The sequence below is a fragment of the Chaetodon auriga genome, chromosome 1 (genome assembly GCF_051107435.1).
Source record: "Chaetodon auriga isolate fChaAug3 chromosome 1, fChaAug3.hap1, whole genome shotgun sequence".
NCBI lineage: Eukaryota > Metazoa > Chordata > Actinopteri > Chaetodontiformes > Chaetodontidae > Chaetodon > Chaetodon auriga.
This window is the reverse complement of record NC_135074.1, coordinates 26,817,848-26,837,086: the sequence shown is the minus strand read 5'-3', so window position 1 is coordinate 26,837,086 and position 19,239 is coordinate 26,817,848. Positions and strand designations below refer to the sequence as shown.

The 19,239-nt window shown below is 40.4% G+C and overlaps 1 protein-coding gene across 1 annotated transcript in view; it reads right to left on the bottom strand.

Annotated features, from left to right (window-relative positions):
- Positions 1 to 19,239, bottom strand: part of adamts7 (a disintegrin-like and metallopeptidase (reprolysin type) with thrombospondin type 1 motif, 7) — a 66,939-nt gene that overhangs the window by 40,071 nt on the left and 7,629 nt on the right. The window contains exons 3-8 of the mRNA XM_076738413.1: positions 12,696 to 12,879; positions 10,576 to 10,772; positions 5,847 to 5,930; positions 4,628 to 4,752; positions 2,773 to 2,922; positions 419 to 562 (exon numbers count right to left, since the gene is read on the bottom strand). Coding sequence (XP_076594528.1) covers positions 419 to 562; positions 2,773 to 2,922; positions 4,628 to 4,752; positions 5,847 to 5,930; positions 10,576 to 10,772; positions 12,696 to 12,879 — 884 coding nt within the window. The remainder of the gene's footprint in view (positions 1 to 418; positions 563 to 2,772; positions 2,923 to 4,627; positions 4,753 to 5,846; positions 5,931 to 10,575; positions 10,773 to 12,695; positions 12,880 to 19,239) is intronic.

Sequence of the window (19,239 nt, the reverse complement as noted above, 5' to 3'; positions counted from 1 at the left end):
GAAGAATTTCTTTAGTTACTTGTTCTTTGTCACCATGCTACTATTGCACTGTAAAATAATTAAAACCTATGTATCTGCTGCTCTTTGAATGCAGCGCTTAGACTTCAAGGGCAGTTGTTTGACGCAGTGCATGGACAAAATAAATGTTAGAACGAAGCTCAATAAAGGCAAATGGCTCGAAAAACACTGCAAAGGAGAAATATAGCAGTTTGAAAGGGCATAACACCAGTAATTCTAGAGCAGGAAGTGTGTATGTTTTATCATTTGACAAGTTGAACACGATGGTGAGTCTGCCCTCAGGTCAGGACGTATTAAGTGCCTTTGAGACTTTTTAATGGCGCATTCAGAAAGTTGAGGGCAAACGCAGCCTTGACCTTAAAAGACACAAACTCAGTCACACACCATTGCTGGCACTCACTCTAGGAAGCGGGTGATATACTGGCGACTGCAGCGTGACCACCTGGGCAGGGAGGCGCCGTACAGGAGCTGTGGAGACATGACGAAAGGTCGTTTCCCAATGGGTTCACAGTCATTACCGTTGCCATCATGCTGAATCCCAAAGCTGTGACATAAAAGCACAACCCACACAGAGTGAAATTAAAGTGAGTGGGCATAACATGTAACAAACACATCAAAGCAAAGCTATAATGTACAACAACAGACACATGTGTCTGTCAACTGTACTGTACACATTCAAGATTTTCCTGTGGGTGCAGCCTCAAAGTCAATGCAGCAAAACAATCTGTGTACAGCAGCGATTAAGGAAAGCAAAGGTTGAACAAACTGTTCTTAAACACATATTTGCACGTCTCTGTCAACTGCACAATGCTTGTGCTCCCATTCATCTCTGCCTCCTGAACGGCTGTGGCGGCTTTACGGATGCTTGTGTCTGTCAAGGCAGGAAGCTCAGCAACAAGAATGACAGCGGCGAGAATTAAGCAGCTGATTTTGTGCCTTTGAAAGCATTTCTACTGGCTGCTGGTGAAAAATAAGTGAACGGACAAACCCACACCTTCTCTCCCACACTGTGAATAACACTTTTCATCATTCTTTAACTTTCTTAAGAGACATGCGAGAAATTTTAGAATAAGAAAGACAAATCTGGCGCTGTGAAAAAATCAAGATTATGTTCTTAGACATTTTGTGATAACTTGCAATGGTTTTTAAGAGTCAGCTTTCGATGAAGTAGCAGCATCGTGCTTGTTTTCAGGGCATCTGACATTTTAACAAGGAAGAGGAAACATCATCAGGCCTCTCAATTTTGCGACCGTTAGCTCGCATATTTTATCAGCTGTAGGCATAAATATGACTTTAGAATGCCGTAAAACGACAAAATGAATCTTGATATTAAACTTGCTGTTGTAGCATTACGCTCCATCAAAAGCTGCTTCCCAGAGTGACAAAAACATGTGAAGCTCTGTTAGCAGCTAGTTAGCTTTACATCTGTGTGTGGCTGAATTGTATTTTCCTTTTTGGACAACTGCATCACCAGTTTTATGAATTCAAAAAAGAAATGAGCCACTTTACAGTATTTTCAGTTGCAAGCAGCAACATTTAGCTTCTCATGGGAAAAGCAAAACAATCTTTACTGGGATTATCTTCAGAATCTAACATAAAGGGGTCTAATTATGAGAAAGATTCGTGGAAATAAAACTACATACACAGTTTTTTTTCCTGCCACTGCTCCTGTGAATGCTGAAAACATTCTGTCAGTCACAGCTGGAGCTTCAGTGAATTCATTTTCTCCTTATAGAAAGAACAGTTCAGTATTCACAAGGGGCTCCTGTCAATCCAGGACTTGTTGATGCATTCAGAAAACTGAAAAACACCCCGAGTATAATGTATATTCAGGACTACCTGCAACCATACACATAAACAGTTGAGAATAACACTTTACAGGGACTGGCTTTTATTGATTGAAGCCAAACTGAATTAGTCTGAAGAGACATTAATTCTCCTCCTGACAGTCAAACAAGCAGCAATAATCACACAGATAAAAACCACCACTTCTCTATTCTTTTATTCTATAAAAGTCCTCCCACATAAACCATCATAAATAGATGCACAAGGAGAGCTATAATCACAGCAGAGCAGCAAATACAAGGGTGCTCATGGAACATGAGCTATGGGTTTTCATTGGTTTGCTTTAATCCATGCAGAACTGGTATCTGCTATCAAGTCACAAGCTTCAACAATTAATTAAATACTCTAAGAGGTCATTTAAAATATAATTCGTCTGGGAGGTTTCAAACAGCTCCTGAGCTTTACCACTGTCTTGAGATTACCTTGAGAAAGCTTTTCCTCGTTTATATGTCGTTTACTTCCTTTAATTACCAAGTTTGTAGTGAGGTCATTTGAGGGGAAAAAAATCGTCAAGCACAAATTTCAAAAGACGTAATTAAGAAGCTGAATTATGATAAAATAGCAGCAATGAGCGACAGAGTGTCGGGTTAATTAACTAGCTTTGTTAAGTTGATAAAGTCTGCTTGCACCAGTCAGTTCAGCCTGTAAGTGGCCTGGATGGTGAACCTTGTTTGTGCTGTGGGAGAACAGGGAGCTTGAGGGGGGGGGCTTAACGAACAAATTGCATTTAGGTTAATTATTCTGAGTTAAATGGCGATATTGGAAACATGACAGAAAACTCAAGTCTTCACTCTCTGCTGATTATTTGACAACGTGAACATAATTCGGAATACTGTGCAGTAATGTGTGTGTGTGTGTGTGTGTGTGTGTGTGTGTGTGTGTGTGTGTGTGTGTGCAGTGAACACTTACTTGTGTCCCAGCTCATGAGCCACAGTGAAAGCCAATGGGAGGCCCGTATCCTCATTAATGCTGCAACTGCGATGCGGCTGACACATCCCCGCCACGTGTGACAGACCCAGAGTCTCACACGGCATGTTGATGGCTGCACAGATGTCCTTCCTGTGACGAGGGACGGTGGTCAGACATCAGTTGAAACAGAGCACGACATGAAATTACAGACATGAATTACACACGAGCCACCGTTTGTTTTCTATACATCTAATTAATTCCTGTTATATAATGAATTAAACCACTGACTGTATGTTCCACAAAAACTAACTGTGGGAAAAGAATCATCCTTTTAGCCTTTAGGCAAACTGTCTGGTTCTTCTGTAGCCTCTGTAGTGGACAGACGTGCTCTGCTGCAGCACATCTTCAGTCAGAGGCTGCAGATTTATCAGCCTGTCTGTGAGGCTGACTTCAGATGGCTGCAGAGATTTAATGAACTGAAGGAAAAGCTTTTCACACAGTGCAGAGCAGCGGTGGGTAACAGATACTGTCTCAACCAAACTGCAGAGTTGCAAACACATGCAGACTGATATACTGATGTTTCTACTTTAATGCATATTTACATTCATCTGCCTGTTGGAGAGTGTTTGATTAAATATTTACATTTTAGGCATTATTCTGTCATTGCTTTGCATTTGCTGCTTTGCAAGTCCAGAGTTTGCCTCGTCTATTCTCAAATACCAAAATACCAACTCACGTTGCACTGCCTCACTTGGAATGCAGAAGCAAAGGTCGAGATTATAATCCCCAAGATTATGATATTTAAGAAAATGTCATAAATGAAAAGTAAGTGCAGACGCTGGAGTCACATACAATTTATGACATTTATGGCAATGCCATTTACTTTATGTCCAAATCCAAACTATTTCAAGAAGAAGAGGAAGGAGTCTCCTCTCTCCTGTACAGACAGCATGTAGACGGATACTATTTCCCATTTGTCAGATGTTCACAGATCTGTGGCTGTCAAGGACAACAGTGAAGTGACGGAGACGCACTAGAATCTGAAAGGAACATTTTTCCACCTCTCCTCTGTTCTCGTAACACAGAGAAGATTAAATGTCTGAAAATGTCTTCGTCCCTTATTAAATCACGACCTCAATAAAGGCTAAACCAAACAATAACAGACATAAAACAACAAGCAAATTAATTTGCAATGAGTGGATATTAAGTCAGGTATTACTACAAATATCTGCTCCATTATGTTAACACCAACTTCTGCTGAACTCTTTCAGGTTTGCGTCCACTTCTTGGATCCACAGCTGGGGTCTGGGGTCATGGAGTTTACCCAGAAGTGAAGATATTCACAACTGGACCATCAGATTTCCTTCAAAGTTCATAAATATGCTCAGATAAATAACAAAATGGGCCCCGGATCAGGAATGTGTATGAGATATGTTCTAAATGTGGGATTGAAGATATATCTATATGTTTTTTTTTGTTTTTTTTGTTAAAGCTGGGAAAGATTGGTGACGTATCTGTAAGGAAATGTGATTCACAGTTGAAATTAGAATGTTCTTCATCACATATCAACCTGAGAGACATCTAAAAAATGATCATTTTGGTTATTTATTGCCCTTTAAAAATGAGATGAGGGGTATCAGTGAGTTGCTGGATGCTGTTCTGAAATGGGATCGACTTCAAAGCACAAAAGACTACAAAATAAGAGCACGCAGCGTTGATTCTTCTTTCTGCAACCATCCAAATTGCTCAATCAATAACTGCTCTGGAGGGACGTGATAAATACAAAGCATCAGCCGGATCTCTTAGAAATCCTAATTAATGCACGGTTGAGGAAGAAAGGTGCGTTTTCGTTTACCTGGTGAGCAGAACTGACACGTCATGGTGCAGCGGGTGCTCGTCTCCTTTCATGTTGAGTTTCTTTTGCCACTTACAGAAGCTGTTCAGGCTGTTGTCAGCATGGTGTGAAATCTTTAAGTCATCCTGATGTCCACATGCCACATGGAGATGAAGGGAAGAGAAGGAGCAAGTTGAAAATTAGCAGCTAACGCTCGTCACTGGAGAAAAATACAGGTTGCATGACGGAAAAAGACGGAAACTGCAGCTTCTCTGCTGTCGCTACTCAGTGCAGCCTCTTGGAGGGCTGTAATAGCAGTTATTCAGACAAAAACAAGGTAATCACTTTGTCAATGTGTTGTGTACTTCAGCTTTTGACTGCCGTGCTTCTCACATCAGCCCTGTCAGCAGTACACTTCTTTACATATTTACTAATATGTTACATTTCTATTAGTTTTAGTATTTATATGCTGCATTCACACCTTATAACTTATTATCTGCTGCTGCATAGAAGAACACGGGGAACAGTTCAGTTCTGTCTAAACAGGAAATGATCTTGAACTGCAATAACTTCAGTCTGAGAGATTATAAACATGATTAACAGGAGCTTTGTCTGCAGGTGTTCAGTCATTAAATACCTGCATTTTATCTACAGCGAAAAATGATATCTACGATGACATTAATTAACACCTGTGAGCTAAATAATTCACTGGCTTCTGCTTATCCTATTTAGAGTATTTAATATCCAAACTAACAAAAACTGATGAAAATACTGAATTAAAACAAGTTGGTGTCACTCCTGACATGATGTTATATACATATTTATCATTTTGCATGACTATATTTTACATCTACTCGGCCATCAACAAAGAGTGTTCCCTCAATAAGCTCCTAATTACTGATTTTTGGTAGTAAATGTGTTGTTGTACATGAATCCTAACCCCCCAAAGCCCAGAATGAGGCAGTAATAAGTGTTTTAGAAAGACTAATTAAGAACCAATATGCGACTAATACGCATGTAAATTAGAGAGTAGATAATGGTGAATGTGTGTACTTCAACAGAAGTGTTTTTAGCAACAACAAAAACAGACTTGTGTATATATATTTAAATTGTTATATTCTTAATGCTCTTACTTTGATAGATGTGTCATGCACCAATTTCACCAGAAAAAATTCCTAGTATGTGTAAAAGCGTACATGGCAATAAAGCTTTTTCTGATTCTGATTCTGATTCTGATTACCTCGTCCTGCTCCAAAAGGATGAGTCGAACGACAACAATGTTGATCGCGTTTCCAATAGTGGCGTCTCGGAACAAACCTGCCACCTGAAAAAATTAAAAATAAATAAATAAATAAATCCATCAGACATTTGGACGTCACATGATTAGAAAATGTCCAAAGAAGAATGTGAACTAAAAAAAAGTCAGACCTTGAAACTCTGTTTTTATACTTGAAAAGAATGTGAGAGATATCACTCCGCCGTCTAACTTTGAGACTTATTTCCATTTCAAGGTCTAACAGCATTCAACAAAAAGGAAGAATGAATGAATTGATTTCCTTTAAAGAAACTCGTTCATCTCATCTTTCGGAAAATCTTTGGATATTTTGATTCCTTTCCCTCACGTACCCTCTTTATTGAGGTATGGAGACACAAAGCAGACCTCAGACATGAGCTTGCACACACAGCCAACAGTTTTTAGAGGTTTTACTCCAGCTATTAAATGTCTAGACCTTTAAAGAGTCAACAATCTATAATTACAGCTTGTAATTGGATCAACTTGAACCTTCAAATGTCACATAATTACTGTGTAAATGCAGTGCAAAATTATATTGCATTTAAATGAGTCTATAGCTTTGACATGATGGTCTGGAGCTGAGGTGGCATGTCACACTGATTCATACAGGACAGGACAGACAGGGAGCACCACGGGGTCGATTACTGGAGAGCAGCGAAGGATCGAGGTCAAAGTATTGAGAAACGAGAAGTGAGAAGCGTGAAACAAAGGTCAGAGGTCAATAGATGTGTGAGCTGTGAGTGACGGAGAGCATCAGTATAAACTGGCTCAGCAGAGGTTTCCTCACAGCGCAACACCAGACCTGCACTGCTGATCTGTTACAACAAAGGTCTCATTAAATCCTCTGGGAAGAACATCACTTGCTGCCCACAGACTACAACACCGACTGCATTTCTGTCACAGCTGGATGTCGGTCTACCCTCGAAAAAACACCTGTGCTTTGACCCCAGAGGACAGACTCTATGAAACATGGTGGTGGTCTCCGTAAAGTCACCCGCAGGCTGACTCCATCAACCTCCCACCTGATCTAAAAACGAGCAAAGAGGGGGAGTGTGGGTGGAGCTGAAGCCTGGTTGCAGAAACCAAGCAGCGAGCTGTCACTTAAAGCAGCTGTGCCCATAATTACGCAGAACTTTAAGCCTTAATAGAACTGAAATGAGTAATTAGCAATAACGACCAAAATCGTTTTTGTACCAGGCTGTAAACACGTTTATTTCTGCTTATTTTTGCTAAGGTTGGCATTTTAATATGAAGGTCTATGGGGAGTGACTTGCTTCTGGAGCCAGCCTCAAGTGGCCATTCGAGGAACTGCAGTTTTTGGCAGTGGGAGGTGGCCGCTTGCTTCAGAGCTCAGACGTCGTATGTTGGATTATTCTCAATTTTGAGATTTTGGGCTATTTTGCTTCCACAGTGTGTTGTCTTTCAGACCAGTGGACAGAGACAAAAATACAAATTTAAGTGTTTATTTTGGTTCAGATTTCTCACCTGGACATTTATGCAAATCAGCATTATTTGACAGATAATGCTTCATATTCAAACATCACATTTCAGAAAACTTGTACTAAAAATAATTGCCTCAATGTCATAATCAAACAGGGAAGTTTCATGGTCATATCTACCCATAATGTCCTATTTTCTGTCTAAAAATATATGAAATTTTAAAATCAGGATGGATTTTTTGCTCCATTTCAGCAGCACTTACGTTTACCAAACTTTACAGTTATTGTAAGGGTATTACTGTGTTCACATCATTCGCAGCCTGATTTATTTAACATTTTATTCCTAAAAACAAGGCCAAAATGGATTTTTATGGCTGCTGACAGTATTTTCTGATTAATGGATGATAAAAAGAGATATCCAAAGTTCCCTCTGTAAAAACCTTTGACTACCCTTTGACAGATTAATGACCATAAGTGCATTTACTACAAACATAAAGAGGCTAGAAAAGGGAAGACTGTTAAGGCGTCAGTGTGCCACTGAGGGGCCTGAGTCTGGCACTTTCTGTTACTTTATTATGAGACAAGCATACTTACTTGGCGCAGCGACTGGCCAGATGCACAGATGACTACATCTGTCACTTTTCATACGAACAGCTGAGTGCATCACCATGAACGCCTCTGAGAAGACCTTATCCTCATTCGTACAATAATCAAGTCTCACAGCTATAAATGCTTTTGGCTTCAGACGTGTTCAGACAACATGTTGTGCAAGCTGCAAGTGGGTGTTTTCCTGGTGGCCTTAATGTTTTAGACACTGTCCAGATCCTAAAATCGTCCCCTTTTTGACCTTCAGAGGGTATCATCCCTTGTCTCTCTCTCCCTTCATCTACTGTCACACATCATTTGTCCACTATCATATCAAAGAAAACTGTCCAAAAAATATCACATTTGTTTGAAACAGCCCCATTCTACACTATAATTCATGCAACTCATTCATTCATTACAGACGCTTCATCGTGCATGAGGCTCCAGCTATGCTTTGTTCAATGCAAATATAACATTTCGCCGTGCAGCCGAAGCAAACACCAGGCTGTGAGACATACAGTAGCGGCAGCAGATCGATGCCAAAGAGCGAACGAGAGGAAACCTGATTCTCCACTAATAAATAACCACTCCAGTCTGAGGGCAGTTCAGTTACTACAGAGTTTAGAAGCAACGCTCTTGTAATATGGCTCAGATTCCTTTCATTCCTCTTGTCGGCCAAAACGTGAACACACTAAACCTTCTGTACGAGTTGTGTAACCGAGGCACTTCAGACAGAAGAGCGTCGACACACACACGCACGCACAAAGGACTGAATTCATCAAAACGTTGTTTGTAGCCTCTCAGAGTCATTCACGGATGTTTCCAGCAAACATCTCGTAGCTGAATCAATTTTGCAACAGTTTTTAAAAGCTTATCGGTGGCATTAGATACGCTTTCAGTGTTTCAGTCTCAACTTCTCTCTGTTGTTCATCCTGTGAATAAAAATAAAGCTGCAGCTATTTAAAGCTCGTGGGTTTTTTTCCTGCAACAATGTGCTGTTGATTTGAGACATTTCCTCTCATGCCACATGCTGTTCATTTACAAGGTAAATACTGCTTTTTGGATCTGTCCTGCATCTTCCTTTGTGTCCATGTGATCTGTCTGTTTGCTGATATATAGCTACAATAATTACCCCAAAGAAACTACAATAATTAACCATAAGATCGTGATGTAACAGACTTTGACTACCCTGGCTGTGAATCAAACCACTGGGTTCAAACAGTGCAGCAGAAAATGAAAATATGAACCTCTTCAGCGCCGGTGATGAGACAATGGAGCAGCTGGTGGCTGAGGAAGATGATGCCATTACTTATTGTTTGGACACGGGTAAGAGGTTGTTTCCCGTGATGCTGTGCAAGATTGTTTTCACAAAACTGAATCGTTTGGGGCTTAAAGTTCAAAGCTGGAGTGTAGAGGACTCCAATGAGAGGATGTGGGGAATAATGGCAGCTTCCTCTGTGTATTATTGTCTGTTAAGTCAGTTAATCTGAGCTTCTCTGTCAGTGAATTCCCTTTCCTGATATTCTGTCCTCTGATAGCTCTTTCAGTAGCAGCAGTCAGAGCAGATATGACTGTATTTTGGAAAAAAAAACTCTTATGTGCTAATCAATAACAGACAGGGAGTCAGTTTACTTAACCCCTAACGAGGAGGCAGTGATAGCACTAATTGTGAAGGCGAGGTGGAAAAAGATAGAGGAGAAAAGGTGAATCCATCCATTGTGTTACGTGACACCAGGATGGAAGAAGTGAGACAGAATCTGACCTCAAGCAGAAGAATCATCCGAAACATCTGGGGAGACGCTCAAACATCCTTTGCTGCTTTCACCTTCATCATTATTTTACATGACTTCGTCTCATTGTCTCGTAGTAACAATATTGTCTATATAAGGTCTACAGCAAATTTCAGGTATCTTCACATGAAAATCAACATCATTAGCTCTTTTTTTTCAAAATCACCGGCAGTGATCACACTTAAGCAAATCATGCATTCAGGCCGTGCGTCAGTTTTTAACGTTCACCCAAAACCGCTGTTGCATTTGATCTCCTGGAGCTAGGAGACAGTTAGCTTAGCTTAGCATAAAGACTGGAAACAAGGAGAAACAGCTAGCCTGGTTCTCTCCAAAGGGAACAAAATGTGCCTGCTAGCACCTCTGAAGCTCACGATTTCACATGCTGTATCTCATTGGTGACTGGAAGTCACTGCTCCCTGCCAAGAAATAGTTCCAGTGCGTGGCCCTCTGTAAAACCACGATATATATGTATTTTTTTTTTAAATTTTTGGTTTGTGTGCGGATTATCTACGTGATATAACGTGTTAAGTCATAAATCTTGGAGGCATTTTTCTTTAACTCTGGACAGAGCCAGGCTCCAGGTAGCTGTTTCCTCCTGCTCTCAGTCTTTATGCTAAGCTAAGCTAAGCTAAGCTAACTGCCTGCTGGCTCAGCATTCATATTTAGCCTGCAGACATGAGTGTCTTATCAATCTTCTCATTCAACTCTTCAACTCTCAGCAAGAATGAGAACAAGTGTTTGGTTTTTTTTTTTCCAAAATGTCAAACTATTCAACAAATGGTTTGAATTGTAGTTCAAACACGGTGGATTTTGATGCACGGTAATGTTCTGTTGATGCTGCTGGAAATGTCAAATGCTTACAATGTTCATGACAGCCAGGATGTAGCTCTCCACAGCTTTGCTCCCATGATACTCGACCATTTTCGGGTCAGCCACCACCAGCGTTTCCACCCACTTCTCCTTACTGACTGAGCGCTGACGAATTCTCCTCCTTCTCTGCTGGCGGCGCTCCCATCGCTCCCGCTGTCTCTCAACGTCCTCGAAACTTTGATGGGAATCTGGAGACGGGAGAAAGAAACAGACATTTAAAATTTTCTTACAGAAGCAGAGTGAGTGTCAACAAAGCACACCAGGGACGACTTTTCACTTGCCACATGCGCTCCAGAGCATGTGGCTGTTTTTCTTGGACCAAGGCCTAAACCTGCACAAAGCCTCTTCTCCCTCTCCTTATTTAATATCGAGCTCACACAGAATGTGCTTAAGTATCAAATGATAAATAGGAATGAATTTAGCTGAGAATGAAAGTACCGTCGATGTTTACCCACTGTGAGTAACACAATGGATCATTGTTGTTGTTTTTAGTCTATTTTGGGGGAATAACACATAGAAATAACATCCTTTGTCACTATCGTCTCCAGCAGTCTCATGTAATAGTCTGCAATTTCGCTTAATAATCAAAACACTAACACCGCCTGTAGCTTTGAAAGCCGTCTTCTACCTGCTGCTGAATGCTGAATAATTGATGCTGATTATTCTGAATCGTCCGTTATTCTTTTCTGTTTACGATAGATGATTTTATGTTACTGGAAACTTCGGAGGAGAGGGGGTTATCAGGCCAGTCTGGGCAATTTTACAAACCACTGACACGGGCAACAATGGATTTAAGTATTATATTCCTTGATAAAATTATCAGAATTGTACCAAATTGTAGAATTCGAAAATATTTGATTGATATCAGGATGAAACTGGGTAAATTTTGTAAGGTATTTTTGTCAGTTTTGTTCATTGGATTAGAGAAAGAAGTGCAAGACACTCCCATCTGGTTAATTTATCCATAAACATTCATTTTTTTCTACAATGATGACATTCCCATACAAAATTACATATATGTGACAGAGGACTTTATCTCTATCACCCTCACCTGTAAAATCAATCAATCAATTGGTGCACATTGTCTGTTTTTATTAGTTCCTGAGCTCATGTGTTAATCTCCTTTATCCAATCATGTGTTCACATAGTGGTGAACCTCACTCCATCCTCGCCTGTGAACGACTGAGCCTTTCCAGGATGCCCCTTTCATACCCAACCATGATACTATCACCTGTTACCAATCAACTGTTTACCTGTGGAATGATCCAAACAGGTGTTTTTGGAGCATTCCACATCTTTCCCAGTCTTTAACTGCTGTCCCAACATGTTTGAAACATGTTGCTGCATCAAATTCAGAATAAGCAGATATTTACAAAAACCAATGAAGCTGATGAGCTCAAACATTAAATATATTGTCTTTGTGCTGTTTTCAATAGAGTATATGTTTAAAAAAGGATCAGCAATTCTGTGCTATTCATGTTTTCCACAGCGTCCCACCTTTTTTGTAATCAGGGTTGTGTCTTTGTATCTATGACTAACGTTATGGTGATTGCACTGATACTTTCTATTCATTCCACTTCTTTCTGTGAGCAGTTTCATTCTCCTCAGCAGTTGCTCACACATTGCTGAGCCTGATTGGTCCTGACACACCACTGCATTGATGTCAGGCAGAGCTTTTTTTCTTCTGTGCAGATTCCTGATCATTTATTCATCAGCTCAAAGCCATCTTCTTGATCTTTCTAGGATGTTCAATTTTCTTTCAGGGTCAATTAAACCCACCCAGAATTTTAAGTAGCTGATTTATGAACTTCTAAACTTCAATGTTTTTATTCTTCTGACCTCTGCAGATTATGAGCTGCGGACAGACTCATGAGAGAGACAAAATGTTTTATCAGGCATCATCTTCAGTCTTGTACTCAGTGTCTCGTGTTTAATTAGAGGTTAAGACTCGGCATGATGTCGACTACTTCTCCTGAATGATCCGTACGTGCTATCTGACTGTATCTTATTACACAGTTTCAGTAAAGTTTTAAGGCTTGTGAGATTTTCAAGAGCTACTTTACATGTAGTGTGTGTGTGTGTGTGTGTGTGTGTGTTGAGAAGTGTTTTACCCTTAATTCCACAGGTGCCGTTGAGAGCTTGTTTCTCTGAGATGGGCCGCACGACTGGACTCAAGGAGGGAGGGGACGCATGGCGTTTGTAGATGGCATGAGCTTGCGGTGCTGAGGTCTCACCACTCGTCTTCTCCAGGGGTTGAATAAAAAACTCCTCATCGTACAACTTGAACAGTCCTGTCTGAAGGAAAGAGGGGCTGTAAGTCAGTTTTCTCTAAATATTTCAAAAGCACTCTGAGGCAAACTCGTGTACTTTGTGGATTCTATTTGATCTTCTGCCACCACAGATATGTGCTGAGAACTGCAGGCATGAGGTGACATGTCTCCTGACTGTAAACCTGCAACAATCAGCTCATTAATCAAACAGCTGAATGAAATAACATTAACTACTAAACATTTTTTAACAGGTTGTCAAAAATCATGCAAAACATTTAGTGGTTCCGGTGAGAATTTGCTGCTTCTCTTGGTCTTAAATTGTGGTGAATTGCACATTTTGGGGGATTTGTCTGACTAGTTTCATATTCAGAATGTTTAATGTGACCATGCCGTTATACAAACTCATCACATCCTGCAGGTGCATCACAGTGCTTCAAGTGTTTTTTACTGTGAAGCAGCTGCAGGTTGAGTTCCTGTTAGAGGGAGCGGCTAAGCTTTGGTTTGTATGAAGGTAAGAAGTTATATTTGGCCATTTTTGGCTGTTTTTAGTGGAGCAGGTTTACACTCAGGTAGAAGCTGTGTAATTATAGCAGTGTAGGCTGGTCCAAATCACACATTACTAAGACAAGCAGCACTCTTTACCATTCTGTAGCTGCCTTAGCCTCCTAAAATAAACCATTTCAATGCAGAAAATCCTAAAAACATACATTTTTCCATCTTGACATTTTGATACAATATATAGTCTTCGATGTCGTAGATTTTGTCTACAAAAGCTGCTTGTAAATAACAAATATGGTGTAGCTCCTGAAAACATTTGGAAACTCACAACACTAACTTGTCCTCAGCACAAAAATAAAACCCAGTAAGTTTCCAGTAAAACAGTACAAACAGCCTGAAGTTTTCAGTTTGCTGCAGACATCCAGGGTGCGACTGAGACACAGGAAAGATCAGATGTCACATAAGTTACAGCACACGAAACGTTGTGGGCCCGGTGCCAAAACCAAATTCCAGTAGCCCTCTCCTTTTTCTGTAGACTATCCGTGCCCTATATTTAATTCATGTCCACCTTCTGCTCCCATTACCTCCCTCAGCTGTCACAGAGTCACAGGGTCCCACTGAGGCTCAGACAGGAGGCCCAGAGCTACAATTCATGGACAGAACTACACGGATAAAGTCAAGTAGAGGAGTTTTCACCCATCTCTTACAGTCACAAAGCAAGAGCAGCTTCAACCATTAGCTGTCAGCTGCTGCACATCACATGACAGACTGCAAAGGACAGAGCTCTGCAGATGTACAGCATGCAAATGAACCACAGAGCCTTTCAATGTAAACCAAGCTGGACACTGACATTGCTCAGTCTCATGCCATTCTATTTGATATGTTATTAATAGTTTCAGTTTGGGGTCTTGGGGTTTGTGAACATCAGCACTGACTGGGATCATGCTAGGCGTGATGCAAAACCAGTGCGTATGGTGCAACAGATCACATGACATGAGAGAAGTGAGATGGTGCCAGATTCATTTAATGTGCCAAACCGTCCTCACCTGGTCAACTTTTCAGCCAAGTTAGTACTGAAGTTCCCTCGTTTGACACAAGGAATGTGCATCAGACGTGCTTAGCCATGGTACAGTAGCTGAGATCAAAATGAAGACCGAATTCAGAGACAGGTGTGGTCCAACCCATGAGGACTGAGAGCTCATGTAATCATATAGAAGAGTACTGCGCAGTCATAGGTCAGACGGTCGGCATGTTGACGGGTGTCACAGCTGGTGTGATCCTGTCACAAGATGGCCTCTAGTTTTTCTATTCCACTCATTTATGCCCACATGGTGTCTGAAGTGTGCACAATTTAACAACATCTAATGTCTACTTCCTCAGTTTCTATTGGAGATCAGCTTTCAGCATAAATACACAGGGAAAATGGCAACATGACATTCACTGCTGGTATAATGACATCGCACTGGGGAATATTCATCGCTGTAATGTATTTAAAGTATTTAGACTGAGTTGCTGAGACTGCTTTCCATTACGCGCCCCTCTGCTCTGTAAATCATTCTTGCACTCTGTTGGTTTGTGTGTGCTCTGAATCTCTTTAAATGTCAACTTGTCTCTGCATCACTGTCACCAATCAAACCCAAAACCTCTCCACCAGCGACTGCACAGAGTTCTTTTGTTATTGTATTTTTAGCCTGGCCTAAACTTTGCAAGAGTGTGGTATCCCACCTCTACCAAGGAGGGAAATTCTGCTGGAAGTACACATATTTATAAGCAAGAGTAAATAAGATCCAGTTTGCTTTTAAACAAGAGACTCAACAGAAAAAACTTGTGTTTCTTTCTACAGGTCAGGAACACAACACCACAACAAAACCTTTAGTCTACGCTCACCCTTTCATCTGGTGCGTCACATTACACTTTAACATGATTGTGTTAGTTAGCATTTTTATATATACAAACAATATTTCAAGTAAAAAATGGAGGCATAATGATTTACTAGATGTTATGTAACTTAGATTTTGCTGTCCATGTGTTTTGGTTGTTAAACTGCACAGGCTTTGCTTGACACGTTGCTTTGATGTCACAAAGAATAAGATAACTGCTTTTGTAAACCATTACATATATTTGCATGCTCATGCTCCTTTACTGAGACAAAACAATGAAGTTCTGCGAATGTGAGGGGGTCGTGCATCATGCATTATGCGTGGATGTGTTTGTTTTCCTTTTAAATTACTTGGATGTCTCTTGCAAAAAAGATCTTGATCTCAGTGACACCACTTGATTTCCTTAGAAGCATACATATCAGTATATCTACTAAAATAAACAATACTGCATGCTGGCAAGTATTCAGACAATAAACCAAAGCAGTTAGGTAAAATACTGCAGCTGACATGTGAAGCTGGTCAATTTACACACCCAATAAGGTCCTTATTAACTTACATGAAGCATTCAACATTTCTCCATGAAAACAACTAAAAACAGCATAAATCTGATCAAATGTGTTGCAGGTGAAATATCACATCTACGCAGTACTTAAAGGCAAAATCAAAGGAAATAAAAGCGATAAACTGCATGCTTGTTACAGCCACCATGCAGCTAAATAGAGACTTTTTCCACACACACATGCAAGAGGTTGTTGAACCACCCTAAATTTTAGATTCTCTTAGGAAGTAGAATAATAACGTCTGAAGCTGGAGATATGGAGACCGTGGCGGTGGCATGTTTCATCACTTTGATCTCCACCACAGTTTGCTGTCTATGCTAAGAAGTTCTTCACAATGAGACCAATGGGCCACTTATTGCATCATGGTGGTCTCTGAACAACACAACATCTCAGACTTAACCACTGTGTTTCTCCACAGTACATTCCTGTAAGGCTGTAGCTGCAGCAAGGCTGTTTCCAATGTTTTGTACAAAGAAATTGAGGGTCAAAGTCCTCTTCAGGATCTGATGCTGCATCCACCTTCTGCATTCATATCATTGATGTTTCAAGAGCATCCTTTACTTGACAGGTAGTTCTGTACCTCACAGCTATCAGGTTTGATCTTTAATTACATGCCTGATCCAATAGAACTCATCCCATGCTCACATCTGAGTGGCTAGGATGGACTTAAAAGGGCAAAACGTCTCCCCAGAGTGTTTGTTAAGCTTGGAGCTGACATGGACTCTCTGTCCTCTAAGTGAGCAGCTCCAATCGACAAACTGCCCAGTGATTGTTTTCCACAATGCCTCCTCTGGTGTGATGAGATGTAATGTTCCTGGGTCCAAAAACATCCACTCCTGCGCAGGTGAAGATTGGCTCGATTAATAGTTCGCTGGCAAATCTGCCATTTTTTCCTCCTCTATATTCCCCGTAATTTATGATGCATTCATCAGTTCCTCGCCTTGATGAACAATTCTTCTTTTCAGGTGATTATGCACTAATGAAAACAAAACTATGAATTTCACATTCCATTTCTATCACATTAATAACTGTAACTGTAAGTCCTGGCAAGGATGATGAGTCTTGCTTTGCCACATATCATCAATCTCCAACTTGAAAAACGATGGGAACTGAGACTCTCCTTTGGTCTCTGTTACAAAAGCAACTTGTGGTCGTACATCTGCATCAGTATCTGCATCCACCACCTCAAAGGTTTTACCCCTTTTCACACACAAACTCTGCTGTTCCAAGCCGTTTGAGGAATTCAGATCATCTGGAGCAGTTGGTTTGCTCTCAGAGACTGAAATGAAATTGGTCTGCTTCCATGGTCTGCTGGATTCTGGTCTGTGGTGACATGACACCGCTGGTTAGATAAGAAGAGATCAATAAGATAAAACTTTATTGATCCCACACTGGGGAAATTAAGTCGTTAAAGCCAGCAAAGTATTAAAAGATAGAGGATACAGAATAAAGAATAAAAAATGAACTGTACATATGTTCATTATGTACAGTTTATAAAAACGCTGTTGCCAATATGGATAATAAATACAGCGTTTGTACTACTGCACCATTGAAGAATGTATAACAAAATCAAAATTGCACATGTAATGGATAATGTGAGCATATATTAGCATAGATAACAGCAGTGCAGTAGGTTTATGAAGTAGAATGACTTCTTCTGACAGTGTGACAGCTGTTAGAACGAAGGACCTGCGATAGCGTTCTGTTAGAGCGAGTTGATCGTGCTCTATTCACACAGTTGGCAGATTTTATATAAAACTTCGCTGATTATTTTTTCAGTCATAGCTTCTACAAAATATTGATTGGACCTGCAGCAGTCTTCTTGACAGACTACCTGAATAACACACTGTGATATATTCACATCCTGCCAGAGCCCCTCAACATGGAATAATCATATATGTGAGACATTTCATTGGCATGTTAAACTGTTCAGCCACATGTTGGATGCATAGGCTTTTGGATAAGTCTTCCTTGAATAACAGTTTAGATATATGGATTCCTGACCTCCTCATTCATGACTTCAAAGATAAAACAGATGAGAGAAGCACTCATGCTTTAGAGCATTAATACACACACACCGGCTACTATATCAGGTACGCCTGCTCATACAACAGTCAGCTCCTCCAAACAGGAAGCTGCATTCAAAGAAATATTTTTCAAACACAGAATTTGGGACATGTCACTCTTTTAAAGATGCCTCCAACAGCAGAGCATAAAATCATCCACCAAGAAAACTCAAACAATATGAAAAGAATCTCCAGTCCTCTCTCTCCTCATCTGTCATCAGTATTCATTACTCCTCCATCACAAAGACCCAAGTGTAGTCAAATGTGATTAATCACGGACTAGAGAATCATTAACGCTCATCTCAAGTTTGCCAAAAAGATTTGCATAATCTCCAGGGATACTGCCAAATGTTCTACAGTGCAGTCTCTAAGTACTTTGACGGTGGCGCATTTTTCATAAGTTTGGCACTGGGCTGCAGCACTCTGGATTTGAAAGGATAGAATGGTGACGAGGATAAAGTGAAGGCTTTTCAGCTTTAAACTGAAAACATATTAGTTATCCCATCGTCCAGCCAAGATGGTGTCATTGTTTTTAAAATGTATTTTCAATAGTTTTACATTGAAACAAAGGGGGTCTGGTGTCTGTGTTTCACAGACAGCAGCTGGCAGGCTGAGCACCAGCAAGGGAATGACAAAGGACAAAGTGAACAAACTTGCACTGTAGCTTCTGGGCTCACAGTGTTTTAAGAGCAGTCGTATTGAAGGTTAAAGACAACACCAGAATATAAAAGGGCCTAATTTAAATTTGCAGGTTACTTTACATGCTGTTTGATGTCCTGCAGCTGATCGGCTAACTCGCTATCGAGCCAACAAGCTGACTTCAAAGGTGCACTTTTCCCTGGAGAATGTTTGTTTGACGGCTTGCTCAACAAGCTAAAGTAAGGTGCAGAAAAGTTTTTTAAATTAAATAACAAGATTTTAGTAGGAAAACTAATCTGGGTTATGCAGTTTGATTAGCTGAATGGAAACTTTTGAATGTAATCAGAGAACTAACAGTCAGAAGGAAAGATGGTCGTAACTGCCCATGTCAGTCATCTGACCTCAATCCAGTTGATCTTGTGTTTTTCTCTCTGTAGACTAGAGTTTAGACAAAAAGCCCCAAAAAACAAGCAAGAACTGAAGCTGGCAACTGTACAGGCCTGGCAGTGCACCATCAATGTGGATACCATGTGTCTGCTGATGTGTGTGTGGGATGAAGGCTTCAGAAAGTGAATATCTGGAAAGGATTAACAATTAATTGTTAAATAAAAAGCCTTTTAAGTTTATTTTTATTAATTAAAAGGTTCTCTGGAGTTGTTGATCTTTTTTCCCCACTTCTTTGTCTCATGAACAAGGATGCACATGCACACAGGTGACAATACACCGTCCTGTCAATGGTTTC